At 44.2% G+C, this 22,721-nt stretch overlaps 1 protein-coding gene across 5 annotated transcripts in view; it reads right to left on the bottom strand.

Moving 5' to 3' along the window:
* Positions 1–434: 434 nt before the first annotated feature.
* RASGRP3 (RAS guanyl releasing protein 3) overlaps positions 435–22,721 on the bottom strand; it is a 305,296-nt gene continuing 283,009 nt past the window's right edge. For 4 of the 5 annotated variants that reach the window (XM_029593882.1, XM_029593881.1, XM_029593880.1 and 1 more), the window contains 3 exons: positions 18,332–18,457; positions 9,256–9,617; positions 435–6,188 (listed from right to left, as the gene is read on the bottom strand). In XM_029593882.1, coding sequence (XP_029449742.1) covers positions 6,180–6,188; positions 9,256–9,617; positions 18,332–18,457 — 497 coding nt within the window. In that variant the 3' untranslated portion in view covers positions 435–6,179. The remainder of the gene's footprint in view (positions 6,189–9,255; positions 9,618–18,331; positions 18,458–22,721) is intronic. The other variant, XM_029593883.1, reaches the window with a different exon arrangement.

Raw genomic sequence — 22,721 nt, forward strand, 5'->3', positions numbered from 1 at the left:
ACGCGCATATGTCCCGGGGGCATGGCGGAGGTTTGGGGGCGGTCCGGGGGGTCCCGAGTCCTCCGGCACAGCGGCCTGTGCCGGGGGATGGCGCGCCAGCTCTAACTAGATCCCCCCCACTTTTGTGGGGGGGATCTAGTTAGAGCTGGGGTTTGGGTTAGATAGGGGAAGGGTGGGCGCGCGCATGTTATAAAATCCGGGGTCGGCATGCGCAAGGGGGTGCTGAGCCGCGCTGCCTTCCTCCGTTCCCTTCCCCCTAACCTAACCTTCCCACCCCTTCCCCTAATCTTTCCCCCTCCATCCCTACTCTAACCCCCCCTGACTCTTGTCTTACCGGCTGCCGGCACGCGATCCTCTGACACAGCGGCAATGGCCGCTATGTCGGAGGCCTCTGGCCCCGCCCCGCCCATGCCTCGCCCCCAGACCACCCCTTTTGTAAAGCCCCGGGACTTACACGCATCCCGGGGCTTTACGTGCGTCGCCGAGCCTTTTTAAAATAGGCCCGGCGCGTGTAACATTTTAAAATCCGGCACTATACGCGTAAAATGGATAAAGTATCTGTTTTCTTGAATTACAAAAATACATAAATATATTTGCATATTTTCAGGACAGAAATACTCGGAACTTTAGAAACTGTGCAGTTCCTGCCACACATTTTATAAAATACTAACAGAAATATCTACGGGCCAGTTATGGCACGAATTTAGAGGCTAATATTCCAAAAAAAGCTCAGCTTCTAAATTTAGGGTGCTAAGTTAGGTCTCTACAGTTAGGTACCTATTTTCAGCTGAACTTAGGATACTAAGGCCTGGATTTTCAAAGGCCCGCATGCGCAAAAATCAGGATTTACATGCATGGCCGGGCCCGCTTTATAATGTGTGCGGTGCGAGCAAATCCCAGCTATGCGCATAAAGCTCGATACACGCACAAGTGCCGGCCTCTTCAAAGGGAAAGGGTGGGGCAGGGGGCGGGCCGGGACAGCCTCATTTTGTGCTGTCCTGATGATCGCGCGCTGGCAGTCGGCCGGCACGCGCAACTTACTTCCGCTCCAGGTCTGAGGTTCCGAAAAAAAAAAAAAAAGGATAGATAGGAAAGATTTAGTGGTCGGGGTGGAGAGGGGAAGAGGTAGGAAGAGTAGGGTTAAGGATAGGAAAGGTCCCTTCCAGTCCGCTCCTTAATTGGAGCAAACTGGGAGGAAACTGGGGGAGGCCCGATAGAGTTGCTGCGCATAATTTACTAACATTCAATCCCCCTGCACACACCACCCGCACGTTGCCTTGCGCATGTTATAAAATTGGGGCATCCATGTTCGCACCCCAGGAACCACGTGCACCTTTTAAAATCTACCTTTAAGTTTTCAGCTGAAAATCACAAAGGTTCAGGGTCCTACAACTTAGGCACCTAAATTTATGTCTGTTATTCATTTATCTAGATTTAAGTGCCTAGTTCCGAAACCCAGTACTCAGCTCCTAAGTTTGTTTCACCATCCTAACTCCGTCCCATAGCTTCCTACTTTCTAGACTCCTAAATTTAGGGCCCTAACAAATCTAGGAGCCTAAATTTAGGAACTCAGCCCCACTAAATTTTCAAAAGGACCAATTTAGATGACTAACTCCAAAACCCTTTGAAAATTGACTCGCTTGGTGACTTATGCAAACTATTGAAACTTGGGCTCTATATTCAAATAGCTGCTTTAAAATAGCCCAGGGCTTGGTGCTATCCTGCGTAATATTGGTGCTATCCTTGTTGCATGCAAATATTACGTAAACCATGGAGAGATGTTTTGGGGGTAGAGTTGGAACTTGTGCGCATGCATTTTGATTAGAAAAATAATTTGTGTAAGTTAACCCACACAAGGTGTGCTCTCTGAAGAGATGTAACTTTGTGTGGATTAATCTATGTTTATACCGGGCCAATTATGCACATAAGTTCACTTTGAAACTCTGGGGTAAAGCCTGTGCCCGAATGCGCACAGCTATAAAATTAACCATTCACAAAAATGTTAGTTCATAAAACTTTTACAACTTATAATATTAGTAAAATGCCTTATTGGATGCAGGTTCATAAAGTCCCAAATGCAATAAGTTCTGTATGTGACACTTGTCAGGGCTTAAGTCAGCTGCTATTGTACCACTTCAGAGGTGACAATATAAAATTTATCAAGTAATGCTTGTTGACTCTGCCCAGTTCAATCTATGCTGATACTGTTGTACCTTGTTTTTGCTTTGTATCTTTTATCCTCTAGTCACCACAAACCTTCTGGAAGATATGTATTATGAAGGAGTATACAAGAAAGAGCCTCAGAACACCTTAAGGGACCGATTCCAGGTATCTGGCCTAGTCTACTTTAAGATACAGCCCAGAAGGAAATCCTGGTCCCAGGACATTTCCTTCAGGAGGGGAATAAGAGAGTAGGCCCAGGTGGGAACAGGGAGGCCCCTAAGAGAAGAAGGAAGCATAGAGTACACTAAAACTGCCTACATTTAATTGCTGTCACTTTCTTTAAAGATTGCTGAGATAAGCAGGTCTTTTCTGCTTGCTTCATTTTGTGTGAATAATAAACGTTTGTGAAGGACAGCCAGAGCCCAGGCTCCTCTGTTCTCGTGCATATTTCCCCAAACCATGGGCCATAACCACAGCTTTACACCTACTCTCTCAGGCAATATTATTAAATTTGAAAATCCAAATGCTCTATTTTTCTGTTTGATGATATAGAAAAGAGAAAAAAAACCAAAAACATTTTCTCTTGGAGAATGTGAATTGGCACTATTTGAAGCTAGCAAAAATGTTTCTAGTAAGCTGCAGAAGTATTAAGATCATGAAAGGCACACAGAGCCACACTATGGTTTAATGTTCACAGAACAAATCTCCTCTCTGTATGGGCACATTTTTGGTGATCTTTTAAGCCAACTGCAACAGTTTGATCCAATTTAGTTAACAAAGATTTGGCCTGGGAAATTGTAACATTCATCCTGTGCAATCTGGTGAACATCATTTTGGAAGGGAGCAGGAAGCTATTTCTATAAACAGGATGTTTGTTCCTATTAAGGTAATGATCATTTGTTATTACTTTTTCCTATTTAATAGGAAAAAAAAAAAAAAAAGAAACACTCTCATCTTATTTTGCATGAACTCTTCTTACACCATAAATCAGATCTCAAAATATATTGTTCTTTGGGAAACAGAATGGAGCACTGCAAGAAAAGCATAAGATACCACAGTGCAGTGAAAAGGGAAGATCAGCATAGTAACATAGTAGATAATGGCAGAAAATGACCAACTGACCCATCCAGTCTGTCCAGTTATTACTGTAAGGATATATTTAGAGTTTCTAGTTTTAGGTGTTAATGAATTGCAAATTTTAACTGTTTACTTGATTATACTGTATCCATAATGTTCTGAACCAGAAAGCTATCTCTATATCATCTAGTGCGTGTTGTGATAGTGGTAGTGGGGAAGCAGGGTGAGACAGGGTGGAAAGGAGAAAAAGAAAGCAGTCATTATTCTAGAAAAAGGCAAATCGATAAGACATATGACGTGTCATGCTGGGAGAGACTAAATGGTGCATCAGTCCCAGCAACCTGTCTCTGACAGTGGCCAATCTGTGTGACATGGAAGTGACTGATAGATCCTGACTGGGAGGTCCATGTCCCTGTTGCACATTCCGAAAAGTGGTGATCCCCAAGTCTACCCGGCTGATAAGACTTGTCCTCCTCAAACTTGTCCAAACCTTTTTTTTTTTTAAACTCAGCTATACTACCAGCCTGGACCACATACCCTGGAAACAAACTCTAGAATGTAATTGTGCATTGACTGAAAAAATACCTTCTGAAATCTGGGTTAAATGTTTTAACAGTTAGGTGCCCCCTAGTCCCAGCACTAGCTGAAAGGGTAAAAAACGGTTTGCTATTAACTTGTTTAACACCATCCTTCAATCTATAAAATGTTAACATATCCCCACTCAGTCATCTCTCCTCCATGCTGAAGAACACTAACCTGTTAAACATTTCAAGTTCTCTTATTTCTTTTTGAGATGGAACAACCAGAACTGCGAGCAGTTCTGGAAGATTTATACGGAGATGACATATTCACAGTGCATGAGTAGTTTAGTAATTAGAGCAGCAAGCTGAAAACTAGGGAAACAAAGATTCATATCCTACTCATGCTCCTTATGACCTTGGGTAAGTCACTTTACCTTCCATTGTCTCAGGTACAAACATGGATTGAAAGCCTTCTGGGGATAAGGAACTACCTAAATGTAATCTACTTTGAAATATCACCAAAGGCAGAATATAAATATAAAATTATTATTATACCTTTCCAAGTAATTCCTAGCATTCTATTTGCTTTTTTTGGCTGCTACTGCAGATTGAGCAGATTTCAATATTTTGTCTGTGATGGACTCCATGAGCCATTTCAGGTGGTGACTCCTAACATGGAACCCAGCATTGGTTAGAGAAGGAATGTAATTTTCAGATAACCCACGTGACGTATGCTGCAAATACATGCATAAGTTACAGCAATTTTCAAGGCAGACTTATGCAAAATATGCACCAAAATGCAAAGCTATCCCCAGATCTGCTCCCAGGAATGCCTCTGCTCAGTCTGGGTAAAGTTATACATGATCATGACATAAGCACAAAAGCTTACCACATATTCTAGAGGACATTTTTTTTAAAAGGCCACTTCATGTAAAACTCTGTTTTACCCTCAGAAGTCCCTTTGAAAATTACCCCTAGTTAGGATTATTTTTCCTCTTTTGCATTATTTTTTGCATTTATGCACATTAAATTAGATCTGCCATTTAGATGCCCAGTTCGTCTCACAATGTTCTCCTAACAATTCCTCACAGTTTGTTCATATTTGCATATGTTTTAACTACTTTAAATAATTATGTGTCTTCTGCAAATTTGATCACATCACTCAATGCTCCTTTTTCCAGATCATTAGCAAATAAACACTGGTCCCACTATGGATTTGTGGGCTGCTCCATTATTCACCCTTTTCCATTGGGAAAACAGAATGTTTAGTCCTATTTTTAACCAGTTACCACTGCCTCCAATCCCATGACTTCTTACTTTCCTGCGTAATCTTTCATGGGAGACTTTATCAAATGTCTTCTGAAAACCCAGATACACTATATCAACTGACTCACTTGAATCTGCTGCAGGCCATTGAATATGATCACGTTGCAGTCATTCAAATCCAGTTTTGAAAACAGTTTAAAAACAATTTAGATTCATATTGTAGTATTGCTACTGAAAAAGGCTGTCTACAGCCTCGAAAACAGTCTTGATGTATTTCTTTTATCCAATGACTTTGGAAACTGGTCTTAAATGCATATCAGAGAAAAATTAAATGAGGGCTGTGCTATCAGTCTATCTCTGAAAATGTGGAGAAATCAGGTAAAATCCAGAAATACTGCTATAGTCACCTTTTAACCCCTTTCAGCTTACTGGGACATAGAGAGCTTACGCCGTATCCAACGGAGCTGTCATATGACCCTCCCCGCCCCGCTTGCTCTTCCAGTTACAGACATTGCGACATATCACTCAACAACAACTGAATAAATATCTTCAAAATATAGTTGAGGCATGGCATAGAAAGAGGTGCTTCCTTCAACACAAACATTTAGACCACATTATCATTTAAAGGCTTCCTGTTTGATGTATATCATAGAACATCTCCCAAATAAGAGAACCGTAAAATATAAAACGTTTGACACACTAAATGTGCATTAGAACGTGGGGGGGAGGGTACTTGGTTCTTAACAAAAAAAAAAAAAAAGAAGTGAAATCAGACTCCCTTGAAAAGTCGATTCATTGTGATGTTTTCACGGGAGAGTAGTGCTTATTTGCTTCCCCTGGTTCATAGATATGAGGGAATGCCGAGAAACTCTGTCCTCCGTGAACATGAAAGTGGAGGTGGTTAAATTGTAAACAAATTGTCACTCTCTGATCCATTTATCTTGCTCTTCATGCGCAGACCCTCCACAGCAAGAAGTTGCATACCTTCTAGGAAATGAAACAGTGCACCACAGCGCCGACCGCCTTTAGTCAACCTAACAAGCGAATGTGTGCTCACGGTATGAAACTGTTTCTTGCTGTCCAAAGAAAGACCCATGGGACTTTCCACCCAATGGGTCATTTCCCTCGTTGCTTGGCCCATGCTGCTCGCGATCAACTCTCCTGTGAAGAGAAATAAGAATCGCAATAATTACATGGTTGGCTTTACTGAAAGCAAGCATCCATGAAATGCAAGCTCCCTCTGTCCTCTCACATTTTAAATGTTGAGTATTTAATATTGATCCACTGGAAAACATAATTGTCTGCTTATATCCCATTCCCCTCTCCCACCAGTGCCCAGGTTCTCCCAAATTACATAGCCTTTGTTGTTTGCAAATCTCTGTTTTCTAGAGAAAGCTTTCTGGGGGCAATTTTCAAACTACTCACATTGCTGCAAAGCATGTGGGTACTTTTTATCTATGGCCTTTAATTCGGGGGATTATTTGCATAGTGTCACAATTATTTCGTGTGTAAAATATATGGGGCAGATTTTTAAAGGAGAGCGCGCGGGGTACATTTGTGCGCGCTACCCGGCGCACACAAATGTATACCTGATTTTATAACATGTGCGCGCTGCCACGCGCATGTTATAAAATCCGGGGTCGGCGCGTGCAAGGGGGTGCACACTTGTGCACCTTGCACGCGCCGAACCCTAGGGGAGGCCCGATGGCCCCCAGCCCTACCTAAATCCCCCCCTACCTTTGCTCTCTAAGTTACGCCTGCCCGAGGCAGTCGTGGAGTATGTATATTCAATGATGGATTTAACCATTCTGAGTTATATTGTAGCAATTTTCAAAACCCACTTACATGGGTAAAGTGCATTTGCATGTGTAAAACCCAATTTTAAGCATGTAAATGCTTTTTAAAATCAGGCCCAGTGGGGCAGATTTTCAAAAGGTTACACACGTAGGGATTGTTTTAAAATGGCCCGGAGACGCGCATAAAGCCCCGGGACGCGTGTAAGTCCCGGGGCTTGCAAAAAGGGGTGGGGTGGGGCGGGGTCATAGGTTCCTGGCACAGCGGCCATTTGCCGCTGTGCTGGGGATCGCGCGCTGGCAGTAGTTGGCCGGCAGGCACAACTTAGTTCAGCCCCAGGGCTGAAGTAAGTTTTAAAACAAAAAAAAAAGAAGAAAAAGGTAGGGGGGAAAGGGCAGGGGAGGCAGGGGAAGGGAAGAGAATGTGGGGTGGGGGTAGGGAAGTTCCCTCCAAGGCCACTCTGATTTCGCAATGGCCTGGGAGGGAACGCGCGGCTCGGCGTGGGCTCAGCGCAGTCTTGGTGTGCACAAGATGCACAATTGTGCACCCCCTTGCGCGCGCCGACTCCTGATTTTATAACTTGCGTGCGTCTCCCCGCGCATGTTATAAAACCGGGCGTACACGTGTGCGCGATGGGTAGCGCGTGCACATGTACGCCCGTGCGAGGATTGAAAATCTTCCCCTATGTGTGTTGGGTGATTGGAGAGGGGGCAGAATAGCACACATACTTCTGGAAATCAAATGCATATGCGTTGCTTTCCTCCTCCATCCTAAGCACGCCCACAGAAACATCTTTTACCTGTGGAAAAAAGGCCACGCACTACAGAAACAGAGCAGGCTTTTAGCCACATTTTAGGGAGTGCAATTTTCAGTCATTTTAGCCAGGTGAATAGCTTTGAAAATTGCCCTCCCCCAATTCAATCACCTTAAAAAATAATTTTTAATTATGAATGTTTTTATGTAACTTGCCACAAACAGTGGGGTGTTCAAGTAATACATTCATTATTAATAATAATAATAATAATAATAATAATAATAACTACAAAATCATTCTATCAAAAATGAGAGTAAATCTTGCATTCACTCACTTCATAGTTTAGATCAGTAAGAAGAGCTGTGCTTGCTGGCTCTGAGAAACTTGAGGGCTCCCTTTGGGTGAGTCTCCCTCCCCCGGGGGCTGTGAGTGCTGCCTTTGCAGTATCCCTAACCCCAGTGACCAGTAACCAAGAGACTGAACTCAGGTCTTCTGAGAAAAAGTGTACAACACTTGTCACTGAGTCACTGGCTTGGCCTCCATAGAACATTTTAAAGCTGCCCTGCCCATGATTAGGTCTCCAATCAAGTATTTTGAAATGTAAAGTGCCACGTAAATCAACCTCTCTCTAAGGAAGACAAAGAGAAGTTGAGACCTAAGGGAGGTAAGAGCTTATTTTGATGTCGTCAAGCATTTTGAAAGTTGCCCACCTTTGGTTAGTAATCAAAATTATACCTAAATTTCTGCACCAAAGAAGGAAACTTGACATCATGAAATGTTCACAAATCTCCTTGCCCAACTTTCAGAATTTAAGCTGTAATTGAACATTTGCTGAAGAGAGATTAGTGCTTAATATCTGTAAAAGCTGCTCCCTGCTTAGCAGATCCTTCTGTTGAATGCAATAATGAAAGGCATCATCATGGTTAAAAAACAGTGTTTTACCATTGGAAATGGGCTCTTTGATTATAGCTCACTCTGCACAAGGGTAAAAGTACATTCATTGTTCAGCAACGTGTGTGCTTTTAACAGAATACTGAGAAGGCGTTTCCAGGGCAGAGGGAGGCTGGAGAATAACGTATGTAGTTTTGATTATATATCACTCTGCGTGTTGTCTTGATCTGAACAAAAGGAAAGCAGGCACAAGACTCTGTGGATAATCTTTCAACGGGCAATAATCAAAGCAAAACTACTCACATAGTTTTGTTTTGATTGTTGGTGCAAACCCCACTGGTAAAAGAACCCAGGTAGTTTGCACCAACATGGGCACTTTTGTTTATTGCTGTGAAACGGCTGTGCTGTTTTTCATCAGAACCCCATGCAGGATGTAAATTGTGAATGAACTGCTGAAAAGTGGACTTAGGACATTCATATAACTATAATAAAGGGTGTTCATCTTTTATGCCAAAAGTTGTGGGATATATATATATATAAGAAATAAAATACAACAGAACAAGAAAAAGAAAGGACACTTAAGAATAAGACCAAAACAGAAAGCAAAAATGAAATGAGAACAGAAAAGTTGATATTTTGATAAATTTAGCTAGTGCTGCGTCTTTAAAATTTAAAATCTGCAGGACTGGCTCAGTGACTCCCTATGGCTTGAAATCCTGAAGGAAAATGTGATTTATTTTTTAACAAATGTAGTTTTTTGTAAGAAAGCTTTTGGCTTTGATAACTAACCTCAGTATTTTGCTCTCTTTCTGTTCCTTGATGGTCTGTGACGTGCTCTGTGAGCTGTGCTTCCATTAAGTCCATGTTGGCCTGCGGACTGGGCTTCTCATTTTCCCACTTGGCGAAGCCTTTGCTCTTCCCTGGTTTCACATAGAACCTGGATTTCATTTTCGGAAAGGTGTGAGACCCAGAGTCACTCCAGCCAGGCTCGTGCCACAGAGGCTCCGTCTGTGTGGCTTGACTAGTGGTAGCTCGCTGCAGGCGCACTGAAATCTTCCGTGAGGAGCCCGTCACCAAGGTGATTGCTCGGCTGTCCAGGTCCTGGTTTCCTCCAGTGACGCCAGGGAATTCAAAAACTTCATCTTGTGCTGCTGGCGAAGACAGAGTAACAATTTTAATATTCTAGGAGGCTTCTACTACACAAGTCAGGGAATTTTAAAAAGGGTGTGCATCCACGCCATTGCCAGTTTCACCAGTTTGTCCAGTTAACAGCTAGGTTCTCCAAACCCCCTTGGAGAACCTAGCTGTTAACTGGACAAAAGAGAGAGCAAAATAGTTTACACTCCCCCCAGTTTCCTCGGACCATTAAAACCCTTCAGGTATGGCTAATTTTTTTAAAATTTACACCTCATCCCTAGCAGAAGTAAATTTACACAATAGGGCATCTGGGTGTGCGCCCAGGCACACAATATCCATGCACACATCTCTTGGACACACCCTGAAACACCCATGCCCCGCCCAGACCCCGCCCCCTTTTGAAAACGTTTTAGATGTGTGCACAGTGGGAGATACACGTGCAGCTGGGCAGCTTTTAGAATTCAGTCAGTGCACGCAAGCCCGACTTGTGTGTGCATTCCCCAATTGATGTGCGCACCAGGGGGCGGATTTTAAAAGCCCTGCTCGCGTAAATCCGCCCGAATTTACGCGAGCAGGTCCTTGTGCGCCGGCGCGCCTATTTTCCATAGGCCTGCCGGAGCGGGCAGAGCCCCAGGACTCGCGTAAGTCCTGGGGTTTTTTGTCGGGGGCAGGGCCGATCGACGCTGCGTTTTGGGGGCGGGATGCGGCATTTCGGGGGCGGGCCTGGGGGCGTGGTTTCGGCCCAGGGCGATCCGGGGGCGTGGCCGCGCCCTCCGGAACCGCCCCCGGGTCGCATCTCGGCGCGCCAGCGGGCGTGGATTTACTTCTCCCTCCTGGAGGCGAAAATCCGTGGACAAAGGTGGGGGGGGGGGTTTAGATAGGGCCGGGGGGGTGGGTTAGGTAGAGGAAGGGAGGGGAAGGTGAGGGGAGGGCGAAAGAGAGTTCCCTCCGAGGCCGCTCTGATTTCGGAACGGCCTCGGAGGGAACGGAGGCAGGCTGCGCGGCTCGGCGCGCGCCGGCTGCCCAAAATCGGCAGCCTTGCGCGCGCTGATCCTGGATTTTAGAAGATACGCGCGTATCTACTAAAATCCAGCGTACTTTTGTTTGCGACTGGTGCGCCAACAAAAGTACGCGAACGTGCAATTTTAAAAAATCTACCCCCAGGCTTTTAGATTCACCGAGCAACTGGACCCTGTTATTGGATAGATGGTACGGAGAGAATGTTTGTCTGGTCCAGAATTAACATGGATGACTTGCCTCTGCTTTACCATGCCATGGTGCAGGAGAAATGAACATCTCTTTGAGGACATACATTGCTCCATTTCCATCATTCTTCTAACAAGTTCTGCCTTTCGAAGTTCCTTCCCACCTTTTCCACCTTCCTTCACATTTTCAGCTTAAACAGTGAGTCAGAAGATGAAGTCTCTGTGACTCAGCCACACCAGCAGTAGCAGTGGCTAAGGGACAATGAGGAAGCCTTTCCTTTCTCTCCCTGCACTTCTCAAAGCCCACAAAAAAGAATAATATTTACCTACTATGAGTCTGAATAATTTGAAATGAAGTACTGTTGTATATGTTCTTTCATTTAAAAGGAGTGCTTGAAGAATGATTTTTAAATGTGGAATAGAATCTATTTATTGAGTGAGAATGGATGCTGAATTGTGAGGAATTCTGATTCTCAGGTGTGTTGGGAGGGTACAAAAGTAAAAGTTTAGCATAGGGTATTTTTCATAAAGTCAGAGTTCAAATTGTTTACCATAAGGAAGAGTTAAAGGGATTAAGTGACGGTGGAAGTGTGGAAATGTAAGTGCCAGATGAAGCACAGAAATTGGGAAAGCTTAAAAAATTCAGCAAGGGTTGGAGAATTCAAAAGACATTCATTTCAGATCACATAAGAAGACAAATAGGGAAAGAGCAAAAACAGACAGCCCAGGTTTGGATTATGGACTTCAGAGTTACTGGGTATAGAGAGATAGTCCTAGAAATGATGAGAGGGAGAGCTACTTTAGATTTACTTCTCAGTGGAATGAAGGACCTGGTGCAAGAAGTTACAGTGATGAGGCTGCTTAGCAATAATGATCATAATGCAATTTAATTTGCCATAATCACTTGAGGGAGGATGCAGTAACATATGACCTTAAAAAGGGAGATTATGATAGTTACCAATGTTAAAAATTTGTATTAGGTGTGGATATTATTTAAAAATACCATCATAGAGGCCCAGATAAAATGAATTCCATGCATTAAAAAAGGCTGACGGAAGACCAAATGACTTCCAGCATAGGTAAATGGTGAGATGAAAGAGGCAGTTAAAGCCTAAATGTCTATATTTCAAAGAATGGAAAGTAGATCCTAATGAGGAAAATAGACAAGAGCAAAATTACTGGCAAGTTAGATGTAAATCAGTAGTAAGACAGGCCTAAGAGAATTTGAAAATAAACTTGCCATATAGGCAAAAACAAATAATAAAATCCTTTTTCAAATCCATTGGATGCAAAAAGTCTGTGAGAGAGTCAGTTAGGCCACTAAGTGACCAAGGGATAAAAGGGTACTCAGAGAGGACATGGAAATACCTCAATAACTGAATTAATTCTTTGCCTTAGGATGTTAGGGACATACCTACACCAAAAACATTCTTTGATGGTGATGATTCTGAACACCAAAAGCAAATTTCTGTGATAATGGAAGATGTAATAGATCATATTAACAAACTGAAGTGTAACAAATCACCAGGACCAGATGGTATTCACCTCATAGTTCTGAAAGAACTCAAAGATGAAATTGCAGATCTGTTATTTGTAATCTTAGTAAAACAGCCACAGTTTCTATAGACTGGAGAGTGGACAATGTAGCACCAATTTTTTTTAAAGGATTCCAGGGGTGATCCTGGAAATTATAGACCAGGAAGCCTCAAGTTTGGACTGAGCAAAATGGTAGAAGCTATTCTTAAAAACAAAGTGCCTGATGTAATGAGCTGCACTTAGCAGAACACACAGTTTTACCCACAGTTGTGTGCATATTTTTTGACCACAAACTTTGCTCCCAATTCAGTAAGGAGTTTTACACACAAAGGGCCGGATTTTAAAAAGGTTATGCGCACCGGCCCTATTTTAAAAAGGCCCGGTGACGCATATAAAGCCCCGGGAAGCGTGTAAGTCCAGGGCTTGCAAAAAGGGGCAGGGCATGGGTGGTCCGGGGTAGGGTGTGGGCGGGGCCAGAGGCTCCAGGCACAGCGCCCATTTGCCGCTGTGCTTGGGGTTGCACACCGGCAGTCGATAACAATAAAAAGAAATCAACAAAGGTAGGGGGGAAAGGGTGGGGGAGGTAGGGGAAGGAAAGGGAAGGTGGGTTGGGGGGTAGGGAACAGGGGAAGGCAGCACAGCTCGGAGCAGGCTCGGCACGCGCAAGGTGCACAATTGTGCACCCTCTTCCCTGCACCGACCCCAGATTTTATAACATGCACGCGCCTGCGCGCACATGTTATAAAATCGGGCATATATGTGTGCGCGCCAGATAGCACGCGCACATGTACGCCCACGCGCTTCCTTTTAAAATCTATTCCAAAAAATGCACAATAGCAGTGCATACAGTATGCATAGAACTATATGCTCTGCTTGGTGCCCTCACATGGATATCCAGTGGAATGAAGACATTAGCTATTACCCCCCAATGCAGCGAGGTGTGCTGTCTTAACTCATATTTTCTTAGCGCTGGAAATTTTACTCCTAGTCTGAGGTGAAGTAAAGTTTTCAGTGTTAGTGTTAGTGTTAGTCTATAGATAGAAGCAAGAGTTCTGGTGCCGAGACATGTAGTCAGTATTTTATGCACAGAAAACATGCTTTGCGCACAAAAGTTATATGTCCTAGATTCCCAACTCTATTCCACTGTAAATTTAAACGCCACTGTAATTTATCTCCATTGCAATTATAGACTAGTGAGCCTGATATTTGGGGCCAGGCAAAATGGTAGAAGCCATTATTAAAAACAAATGGCTGAATTTTAAAAAATCTCATGTGTGCAGAAACCAGGGGGGGATACACTGCGTGGCCGGGCCGTGCGAGCACTGCATGCATTTTACACATGGCCCAGCCATGCGTGTATCCCCAACATGCGCCAAAGTCTTTCATCAATATTTATCAACCAGATTCAGCTTTCTCTCATACTTCTGTTTCACCCCCGTCTTTCCCTCCAGCTCTCTCTTTGCTTATGTCTACCATCTCTTTTTAGACCTGTCTCTCATCTATTCCTCATCTTTCTCCTGTCTCTCACCCTCTGCCCATCCCGCTATCTACCTCTTTCTTACCCCATCGCTCTGTCTTCCTTTTTCTCTCACAGACCATGTCTCATCGCCTCCTAGGTCTTTGTCTCGCCTCTTTCTTACATCCTCTCAGTCACATGCCTCTCACTCTTTCCCAGCAAGCATTCTGTCCTTACCTCTTCATTCTGCAGAGGTAGCCAACCTTTGGTGTACCAAGAGACAAGGAACCAGAATATACAGTAGCAAAGAGCCTCACATTTTCAAGAAACTGGGAGTAGACCCTTTGAGGAGTAAGGGACCCCCAACAAAGTCCCCCTTTCCTTCTCATCTCTATTAGTATCTCACCACCCCCATCCTCCCCAGCCTCTCTCTCTCTCAGTTTCCCCACTCTGTGCTCATCAGTCTCTGTTACATCTATATTTTTTCTCATTCCCCCCCTCCCTCAGTCTCTTTCTTGGCAGCACCAGCTTAATATTCCACATCACAGAACAATGGAGGCTTGGTGGCCCCAACATAACAGCTCCCAACCCACCCCTTGTACTACTTTGCCCCTCTCTCCCCACCCTCTGCCCAACACTAGTATTCCCCCAATTCTTTCTCATTTTTCCCTGCCTTCATTCCCTTCCTCCTCTTTTCTCCCCTTCCTCTTCCTCCTCTGCTCTGCCTCTCTCTCTCGCCCTCAGTCTCAACCTCTCTCTCTCTTTCCCCTTGATTGCCCCCCCCCTCTCTGTGTTATTCCCTGCCCTCTCTCTCTGTCTCTCCTTGACTGTACCTTCTCTGGCTCTCTCATATACCCTCTGCCATCCACTCCTCTGGCTCTCACACTCCCATCCCCTCTCATGACTCTCTCAAACCCTTCCACCCTCCCAATCACTATCTCATTCTCTCACCTCTCCACCCCATCACACCTCTCTCATTCTCCCCTTCCCCCTTACCATTTCTAGCTCTATTACTGTATCTCCTCTTCACTACCTCTGGCTCTATTACTCTAACCCCTCTTCATCACCTTTAGCTCTGTCTCCCTTCCTCCACCCCCTTAACTATCTCTGACTCTCTCTATTACACACCTCTCAAACCTATCTCTGCCCCATCCTTCACCCTGACACCGTTTCTGGCTCTTTCACTGTCTGCCCAACTCTCCCAGTACCACCTCTGCCTTTCTTTCACACAGACCCTCCCATTCTGGCTTTCTCACACCTGTTTACTACCTTTCCCCTATTGAACCCTTCTACACCCATCCCTAGCTCTCTCATGTCCTCTCCTAACCCCCACATCATTTCACACATAATCCTTTCCCCTCTTGCCACATTGATCTCATACCACCCCGTATCTCGGCCTTCTCTCTCTCTCTCTCTCCCTCTTTTCTCCTTGCCTTAGCTCTGGTCCCCTGATATTTGCTGCAGAACTCATAGCAGCGTAGACATTGGAGAGGAATACAGTGCTAGAAAGCCCAATTTGCATTTCTGAATTCCTGGAAATAGGAAAGGGGATGACATATATACCCTCCTTACCTCTTCCCAGTATTCATCAGGCTTCTTAACACTCCTAGTATTCACTTTTCATATCACTCACCCCAGAAGCATTCACTCCTCCTGCACCATTCCTCCCCCCAAGCATTCACACCCCTTATCTCCCTCGACCTTCACCACTTCTTGCAATATTCCTCATATACCCCCAAGCATTGACCACCTACATTCACACCTTCTCCACTTACCCCCTTTCAGCATTCATCACCTTTCCCTTGCTATGAATCATTCTGGCCTGACTGGCAATCTAGGTGACTCCCACCTCCCCTCCGCTGTCAGCTGAATTCCAAGTCCTGAAATCACAGAGATCTACTGGACCTAGGGCAGTGTACTGTCCACTCCAGCCCTTCCACTCTGGCAACAGAACAAAGAAAAGCCCTCTATTCCAGGCAGTATGTAGGGTGGGAGGTGGACAAGATAGGGAGGGCTGGAGCAAGGTACTGATTAGCTTTTCTCTAGTATCGACCTGAGTTATGAATGTATTGAACTGACCCATGAATGTATAGACCTATATTATGACTGTCTCCTCAAACTATTGAATAGCCATGATCTATGAATGTCTCTTGTGAACCGTCATGATCTTTATTACGAATGACGGTATGTAAAAGGCTTAAATAAATAAATAAATAAATAAATACATACATACATACATTTCAGCTTCATCTTCACCCTCTCTACCCTCCTGACCCGCTGGTTGCAGACAGGAGGGGAGGGACAGAGCAGGGAAGAACAGAGAAAAGCCTCTGCTTTCCACTCCAACTCCTCCCTTTCATCTCCATATCAACCGGCAGCACTGTAAGGATAGGAAGGGAAGGGAAGGGCTGGAGCAGAACGAGAAACAGCTCTTCTCTAGTCTGGTCTATATGTGCTCCCTGCTTCTTCCCCTCTCCTCTTGTCCTCCATATTGCTGCCCAGTTGCCATGGGGATAGGAGAGCATTTTGCATATAAAAAAAGCTGCTTGCAGCTCCCATGCCACAGGTTGGCCATCCCTGGCCTAGCTTGTTAGGTTCAGCAGAATATGCATCTAAAGATAACCGGCTAAAATTAGCCGGTTATCTTACCCATTCAGTGATTTTTTCAATATCTATCTCATAGATTTTAATTTGATGGAGAACTGCAGTGTTTCATGTACTGTTGCTACTGATCACAAGTCATCTTGGAAGCCATTGTACAGTAAACACATACCAGATGTTCAGTTAAATTCTTAACTTGTAGGTGTTATGATTTGTGGATATGTGGACCCTTGGCCCAAGGTGCGAGTTGTTACAGCCTATGGGGAGGAGCCCCACAGGTCCGCACCATCAGGAGGCGAGATACCTGCATAGTGGGGAGCTCAAGGCACAGTAGTGGAGAGGCCCCAGGGACCAGGAGTTAACTCCTGCAGGGTGGTAGGCTGTAGGTGGTTCTTGGAGAGTGTCTCTGAAGAGAGAGGCACCAGGCAAACTGCGGAGCGGTAGGCGCAGGGATAGTCAAGTAGGAGGTTCTCCGGGAGCTCAGCCCCGAGGGGGCAGAGCTGCAGTGTGGTGGATGTAAGTAAGAGATGTAGACCACCCACGGGGTAGGATAGTCCGGTCCTGAACCCAGCTGCTGATGTAGGCAGGAACCTGGAGAGTGGAGGTATTGCCAGCGGTGTAGCAAGGGACTGACCCGAGGAGCGGAACAGCTGAAGGTCAGGAACAAGCTGAAGTCCAGCCCCGTGGAGCAAGGTAGTTCTCTTGAATAGAAGCGTGGCCCGAGGATAGGGCAAGTGCAGCCAGTCTTGGTGAGGATACAGGCGCAACCCCAAGGAGCAGGGAAGGCCAGACGAGGAACTCACAAGTTACCGCGGTGTTGCAATAGAGACCAGAGTAGCTGGAGACTCGCGTAGCTGGAGCCAATGCAGAGTAGGACCAAAGAGGCGCACAGCCAGCCCGAGGAGCGGGGTAGGCCAGGGGAGCGAGTCCCCGAAGGAGTGCACACTGACCCCCGAGGAGCGGGTGCCAGACAGGGTCCAAGAGCGAGGCAGCAGGCAACGTCTCAGGAACACAAGGCAGGAGCTCAGACCATGGATGGAACTTATTGCCAAGTCGACTTGCTGGGGGCAAAGGTGGAACTTAAATACGGGAGACCGATGACGTCATAAACCAGGGACGCCCCTGAGGTTTCTGCCAAAGAGGCTTCAAAGGTTGGGCCTGTGACACTCCCGCACCTAGGAAGGCCTGGCATCGGAGTAAGAAGTAGCGGCGTCCATGCTGCCGAGAGAAGTCCCATGGAACGCGGCAATGTAGGCAGGGGAGGGCAGGAGAGCAGTGCAGGAAGTGAGTACTCGCGGTCGCAGCCGTCTGCGACCTACAGGCATAACAGTAGGTTTAAAAATTCAATATATTTAAACTAAGAAAGGTATGCTCAGTATTTTAGAAGTCCAAATAATAAGACCAGATATTTTTAAGAAAATAAAACTTTTTGGAAGTCAAATATTTCCAATGTGAAATTTGAAAGTTTTAACATTTTTGGGCGATATAAGTCTTCCAAAGGAAGTCTAATTTATTTAAAGTTTACTGTACACCTTGTTTTGACATCAGAACATTATTGTACTGTATCCTCATTGAATGAAATGGTACTGTTATGTTGTCATACTGTCAAGGTATCATAAGTTATCAATGCATCAACTTACCTGTTAACAGTTAGCACATGTAGCTATCATTATTACATTGCTTATAGGCATCTTTTTTTGGCTAAGATCAAATGTAAGGTTTCAACCATGAGCTGAGACTGAGAAGCTGTAGGGTAGATAGGTTGTTAAGCCCATCACCCAACTCCATTGGACATATGACAACATTGGCTAAGGCAGGAGGATTAATCCTCTTGATTAAAAGAGAGACATTCTGAACTATGGGAAAGGTTCCTTCTAGTCTCCTAGTTTCTAACAATAATAGTAGTTTGATTCAAATTCTACTTCTTTACCTGGCAGTTGTGATGGGCTGTTTGGCAGAGAACCATTGTTACTACCCAGAGAGATTCCCCTGGAGAATTTCCTGCAGGCCAACACCAGTAGGTCTTTGCATTGCTTATGACAGTTTGCACCACAATCTGCAAAAGATTACCACACAAGAAATTAGGTCATTATTCAGACAGCAGGTAAGTAGCAAATTTATCCCAGTTTCCCTGATATTCAGAGGGACTTACCCAAATAAGTCTGGTGCTGAACATACAAGAATAAAGTTATGCATGTAACTAACTGTATAAAGTTTAGACATCTATTTTTTTTTTTATCAGGCTTATGTGTGTAACTTTAGCTGGACAGCACTAAATATGTGCGCACATTAGTTAAAGGTTGGCCCTGACCATAGTTCTTTCTATGATGAACACGTGATTGCTCATACATTTTGGAGCATCACTCATAGGGGCAGATTTTTAAAAAATACGCGAGCGCGTAATTTTGTTTGCGCACCAGGCGCGAACAAAAGTACGCTGGATTTTATAAGATACGCGCGTATCTTATAAAATCCGGGGTCGGCGCGCGCAAGGGGGTGCACATTTGTACAACCTGCGCGTGCCGAGCCCAGCGCGAGCTGCATGTTCCCTCTGAGGCCGCTCCAAACTTTTCTTCGCCCTCCCCCCACCTTCCCCTCCCTAACCCAGCCCCCTGGCCCTCTCTAAACCCCCCCCTTAACTTTGCGCGCATCGCCGGCAGCCCCGCTCCGTCCTCCGGTCCTGGTGGCTGGTCCGGAGGCCTCGACCACGCCCACGGGCCGGCGCCACGCCCCTGGGCACGCCCCCGAAACGCCGGGGCACGCCCCCGAAACGCCGCATCATTTCGGGAATGCCCCCGGACACGCCCCCTCCCTCCCCTTTTCGAAAGCCCCGGGACTTACGCGCGTCCCGGGGCTTTACGCGCACCGGCGGCCTATGCAAAATAGGTGCGCCGGCACGCGCGGGCCTTTTAAAATCCGCCCCATAGGTTTTACATGGTCACTCACATGAATTTTACTTTGTGCTGTATACAGAAATGCAACGCTAATACTGCGCACAAAAATTGTTGGTTTAAAAAAATTGTTGCTCACACAAATAAAATGTGCATACACCTAGTCACTGCTTGGAGGGAACATTGGCCTTGACCCTGGAATGGCATCATTGGCACTCCTTTTTATCTGGCTAAATTTTGAGGTTGATGGGGGTTGGGGAGGGGGAAAATATTCCAACATCTGGTTTTGTGTTTATTCCTAAGAAAGGAGAAAGAGGAGAGAAAAAAGAAACAAGAAGCTGTGCAAGTTGCTTTCACCTGCCTGGAAGCAGAGCTATTTTTTAAAAGTAGCTACCGTAGTACCTCAAAGACCTGTGTTGTATGAGGGATGCAAAAAATGACAAATAATGATGAACAGATCTCCAAAGGACAGTTCTTAATATCTTGAACATTTATTTTGTAGCATGGGAAAAAAAATGCTAAAAGACAATTATCTCTAGATAGGAGGCCATTATATATGGCTCAGGAATTTTGCATAACTGAGGCCAAACAGTGAAACTGGTCCCTGTTATGAGTGTTACTCAAAAGACAAAACAACTTTTTGCAATTACAAGTTCAATTACTTTTACCCTTACATTAAAGCAAGTTATATCACTTCAATCATGGATTCTTAACATGGATTTCACAAATATTAACAATAACAAAAACTAGTCTGAACATGCTGGATAAGAAAAGCAGACAAACTAGAGGAACCAATTTCTACACAGTCTCACTCTGGATTTAAGGGAGGTCTATAAAAAATTAAAATAACACAAAAGTAAACCTAATTTTTAAATGTGATAAGCAATTTATGGCACAACAATTCACGGGAAATTCAGTGATCTTTATAAAAAAAAAAACCCCATTAAAAACAAAAAACAATAAAGTTTTTTATATTTTAGGAAGGAAAGTTGTCTGCTACATATTCTGCAAAATTACTGAACCACATAAAGGGGTAACCATCAGCCTAAGGCATTTCCTGATGCTGCAAAAGAAGATGTTTAAGACAAATTGAGGAAATACTGTACTTGTCTCTGTTCTACAGAAAAACATAGAATTTGATGGCAGATAAAGGCCACACAATTTCTTTATGGAGATGGTGGCAGATGCATGGAATGGCCTCCAAGTGGAGGCAGTGGTGGTGATGGGGGACAGTGTCAGAGTTCCAAGAAAGCATGGGACAAGCACAGAGGATCTTTGAAGGAGAAGAAGGAATTGTAAAGCTTAGCAGGAGGTATGGATGGGTAGATTGATAACAGCTAGGCAAAGAGTGCATCAAGCTAGGTCAAGAGCACATGGTACAAATCTCAACATTGTGTCCCTGTCATCACTCCAAATCACATAAAATCTTCCCTGATGTCTACTGTGCTGTTCATACCCCTGACTTTGCATGTAAAACTGCCCCACAAAACCAAGGCCACCACCAAAACATCATCCCAAGGTACTAGTTGCGCCTCTTACAGTGGTATAAATAGTTTACTTATATGAGGGCCTTATAAAAGAGTCAGTCTCTCTCTCTCTCTCCCTCATGTGAAAATATCATGGGTGTGATAAATATAACTATGCAGTATCAGGAAAATTACCCTAGTCACACCCCATTTTTAATCACAGGTTTATTCTTGCAAAATTTATAGCAAAATGATAAATCTAGGTCTCAGTCAGGTTTTGGAGGATTCCAGAAAGAATATGCATGCAAATAGGTCTCATTCATATTCATTGTGGAAATCCTGAAAACCCTACGGGGTTGCAGCCCTCAAGGACTGAGTTTGGAGACCCCCTATTCTAGAGCCTTATTTTCATTGAAAAAGACCTGACTCTTTTGTGTTTAATCCTTAGAGGTATTTAAATGTCTTTAGTATATCTCTCCTGTCCTCTAGGGTACATATGTTTAGATCTTAAAGTCTGTCCCCATATGTTTTAAGATGAAGATGTTTGAACATTTTAGTAGCTGCCCTCTGGAATGACAACATCTGGTTTAAATCCTTTTGAAGGTGAAATCTTGAGAATTGTACACTCTAAATAAGGGATAACAGAGATTTATACAGAGGAATCATGGCCTCCTTTTTCTTGCTGACTATTTCCTCTCCCTATGCATCCAAGCATCCTTCTGGCTTTTGCTGTCTCCTTATCTACCTGGCCAATTGAAGATCATCAGATATGATCACCTCAGATTCTTCTCTTGTTGTGTGCACAGAACTTGACCCTCATACTAGATTGCTCCCTTGGGTTTTTATAACCCAAATGAATGACCTTGCATTTTTTTTAGCATTAAATCTAGACCATCCTTCAAGCTTCATTAAATCTCTCTTCAAGCTTTTCACACTTTCCAGGGTATCTACCCTGCTGCAGATTTTGGAATCATTTGCAAAAGGGCAAACCTTATCTGATAGCCCTTCTGCAATATTGCTTATGAAAATGTTGAAATAAACCTGAATGCGGAGTGATCCCTGAGGCACACAACTGGTAACCTCCCTTTCCATACAGTGTATTCCATTTATTTTCCATTCCATTTTGTTACTTCCCCCCCAACCAGTTTCTAACCCAGTCAGTCATTTTATTACCCACACTCTGTGTATGACTCTTGAATTTCCACAAAAATGGAAGCCTTAATGATGTATATAAGGAATTTTTAAATCTGGTCCTCAAGAGCCAAAAACTGGTCTGCTTTTCATGATTTCCATAATGAATATGCCTGAGATCTATTTGCATGCCTTGTCTCCATCACCCCTGAAAACTATCTCCGGAACTGTTATCTCCCCAACATCCTCATTAGTAAACACAGAAGCAAAGAATTCATTTAGCCTTCTGCAATAGCCTTATCTTCCCTATGAGCCCTTTAGCCCCCTCGGTCATCTAATGGTCCAACCGACTCCCTCACAGGTTTCTTGCTTCGGATATATTTTAAAAAGTTTTTATTATGAGTTTTTGCCTCTAGGCCAACTTCATTTCAAATTCTCTCTTCGCCTGTCTTATCAATGTTTTACACTTAACTTGACAATGCTTATGTCCTATTTTCTTCAGATGGATCCTTCTTCCAATTTTTGAAGGATATCAGGGGTGATGAGTCAGACGAACTGAACGAAATCACTGTGAACCTGGAAGATGTAGTAGGCCAGATTGACAAACTAAAGAGTAGCAAATCACCTGGACCAGATGGTATGCATCCTAGGCTACTGAAGGAACTCAAAAATGAAATTTCTGATCTATTAGTTAAAATTTGTAACCTATCATTAAAATCATCCATTGTATCTGAAGATGGAGAGTGGCCAATGTAACCCCAATATTTAAAAAAGGCTCCAGGGGGGAATCCGGGTAACTATAGACCAGTGAGCCTGATTTCAGTGCCGGGAA

Source organism: Rhinatrema bivittatum, chromosome 3 (genome assembly GCF_901001135.1).
Source record: "Rhinatrema bivittatum chromosome 3, aRhiBiv1.1, whole genome shotgun sequence".
Taxonomy (NCBI): Eukaryota; Metazoa; Chordata; class Amphibia; order Gymnophiona; family Rhinatrematidae; genus Rhinatrema; species Rhinatrema bivittatum.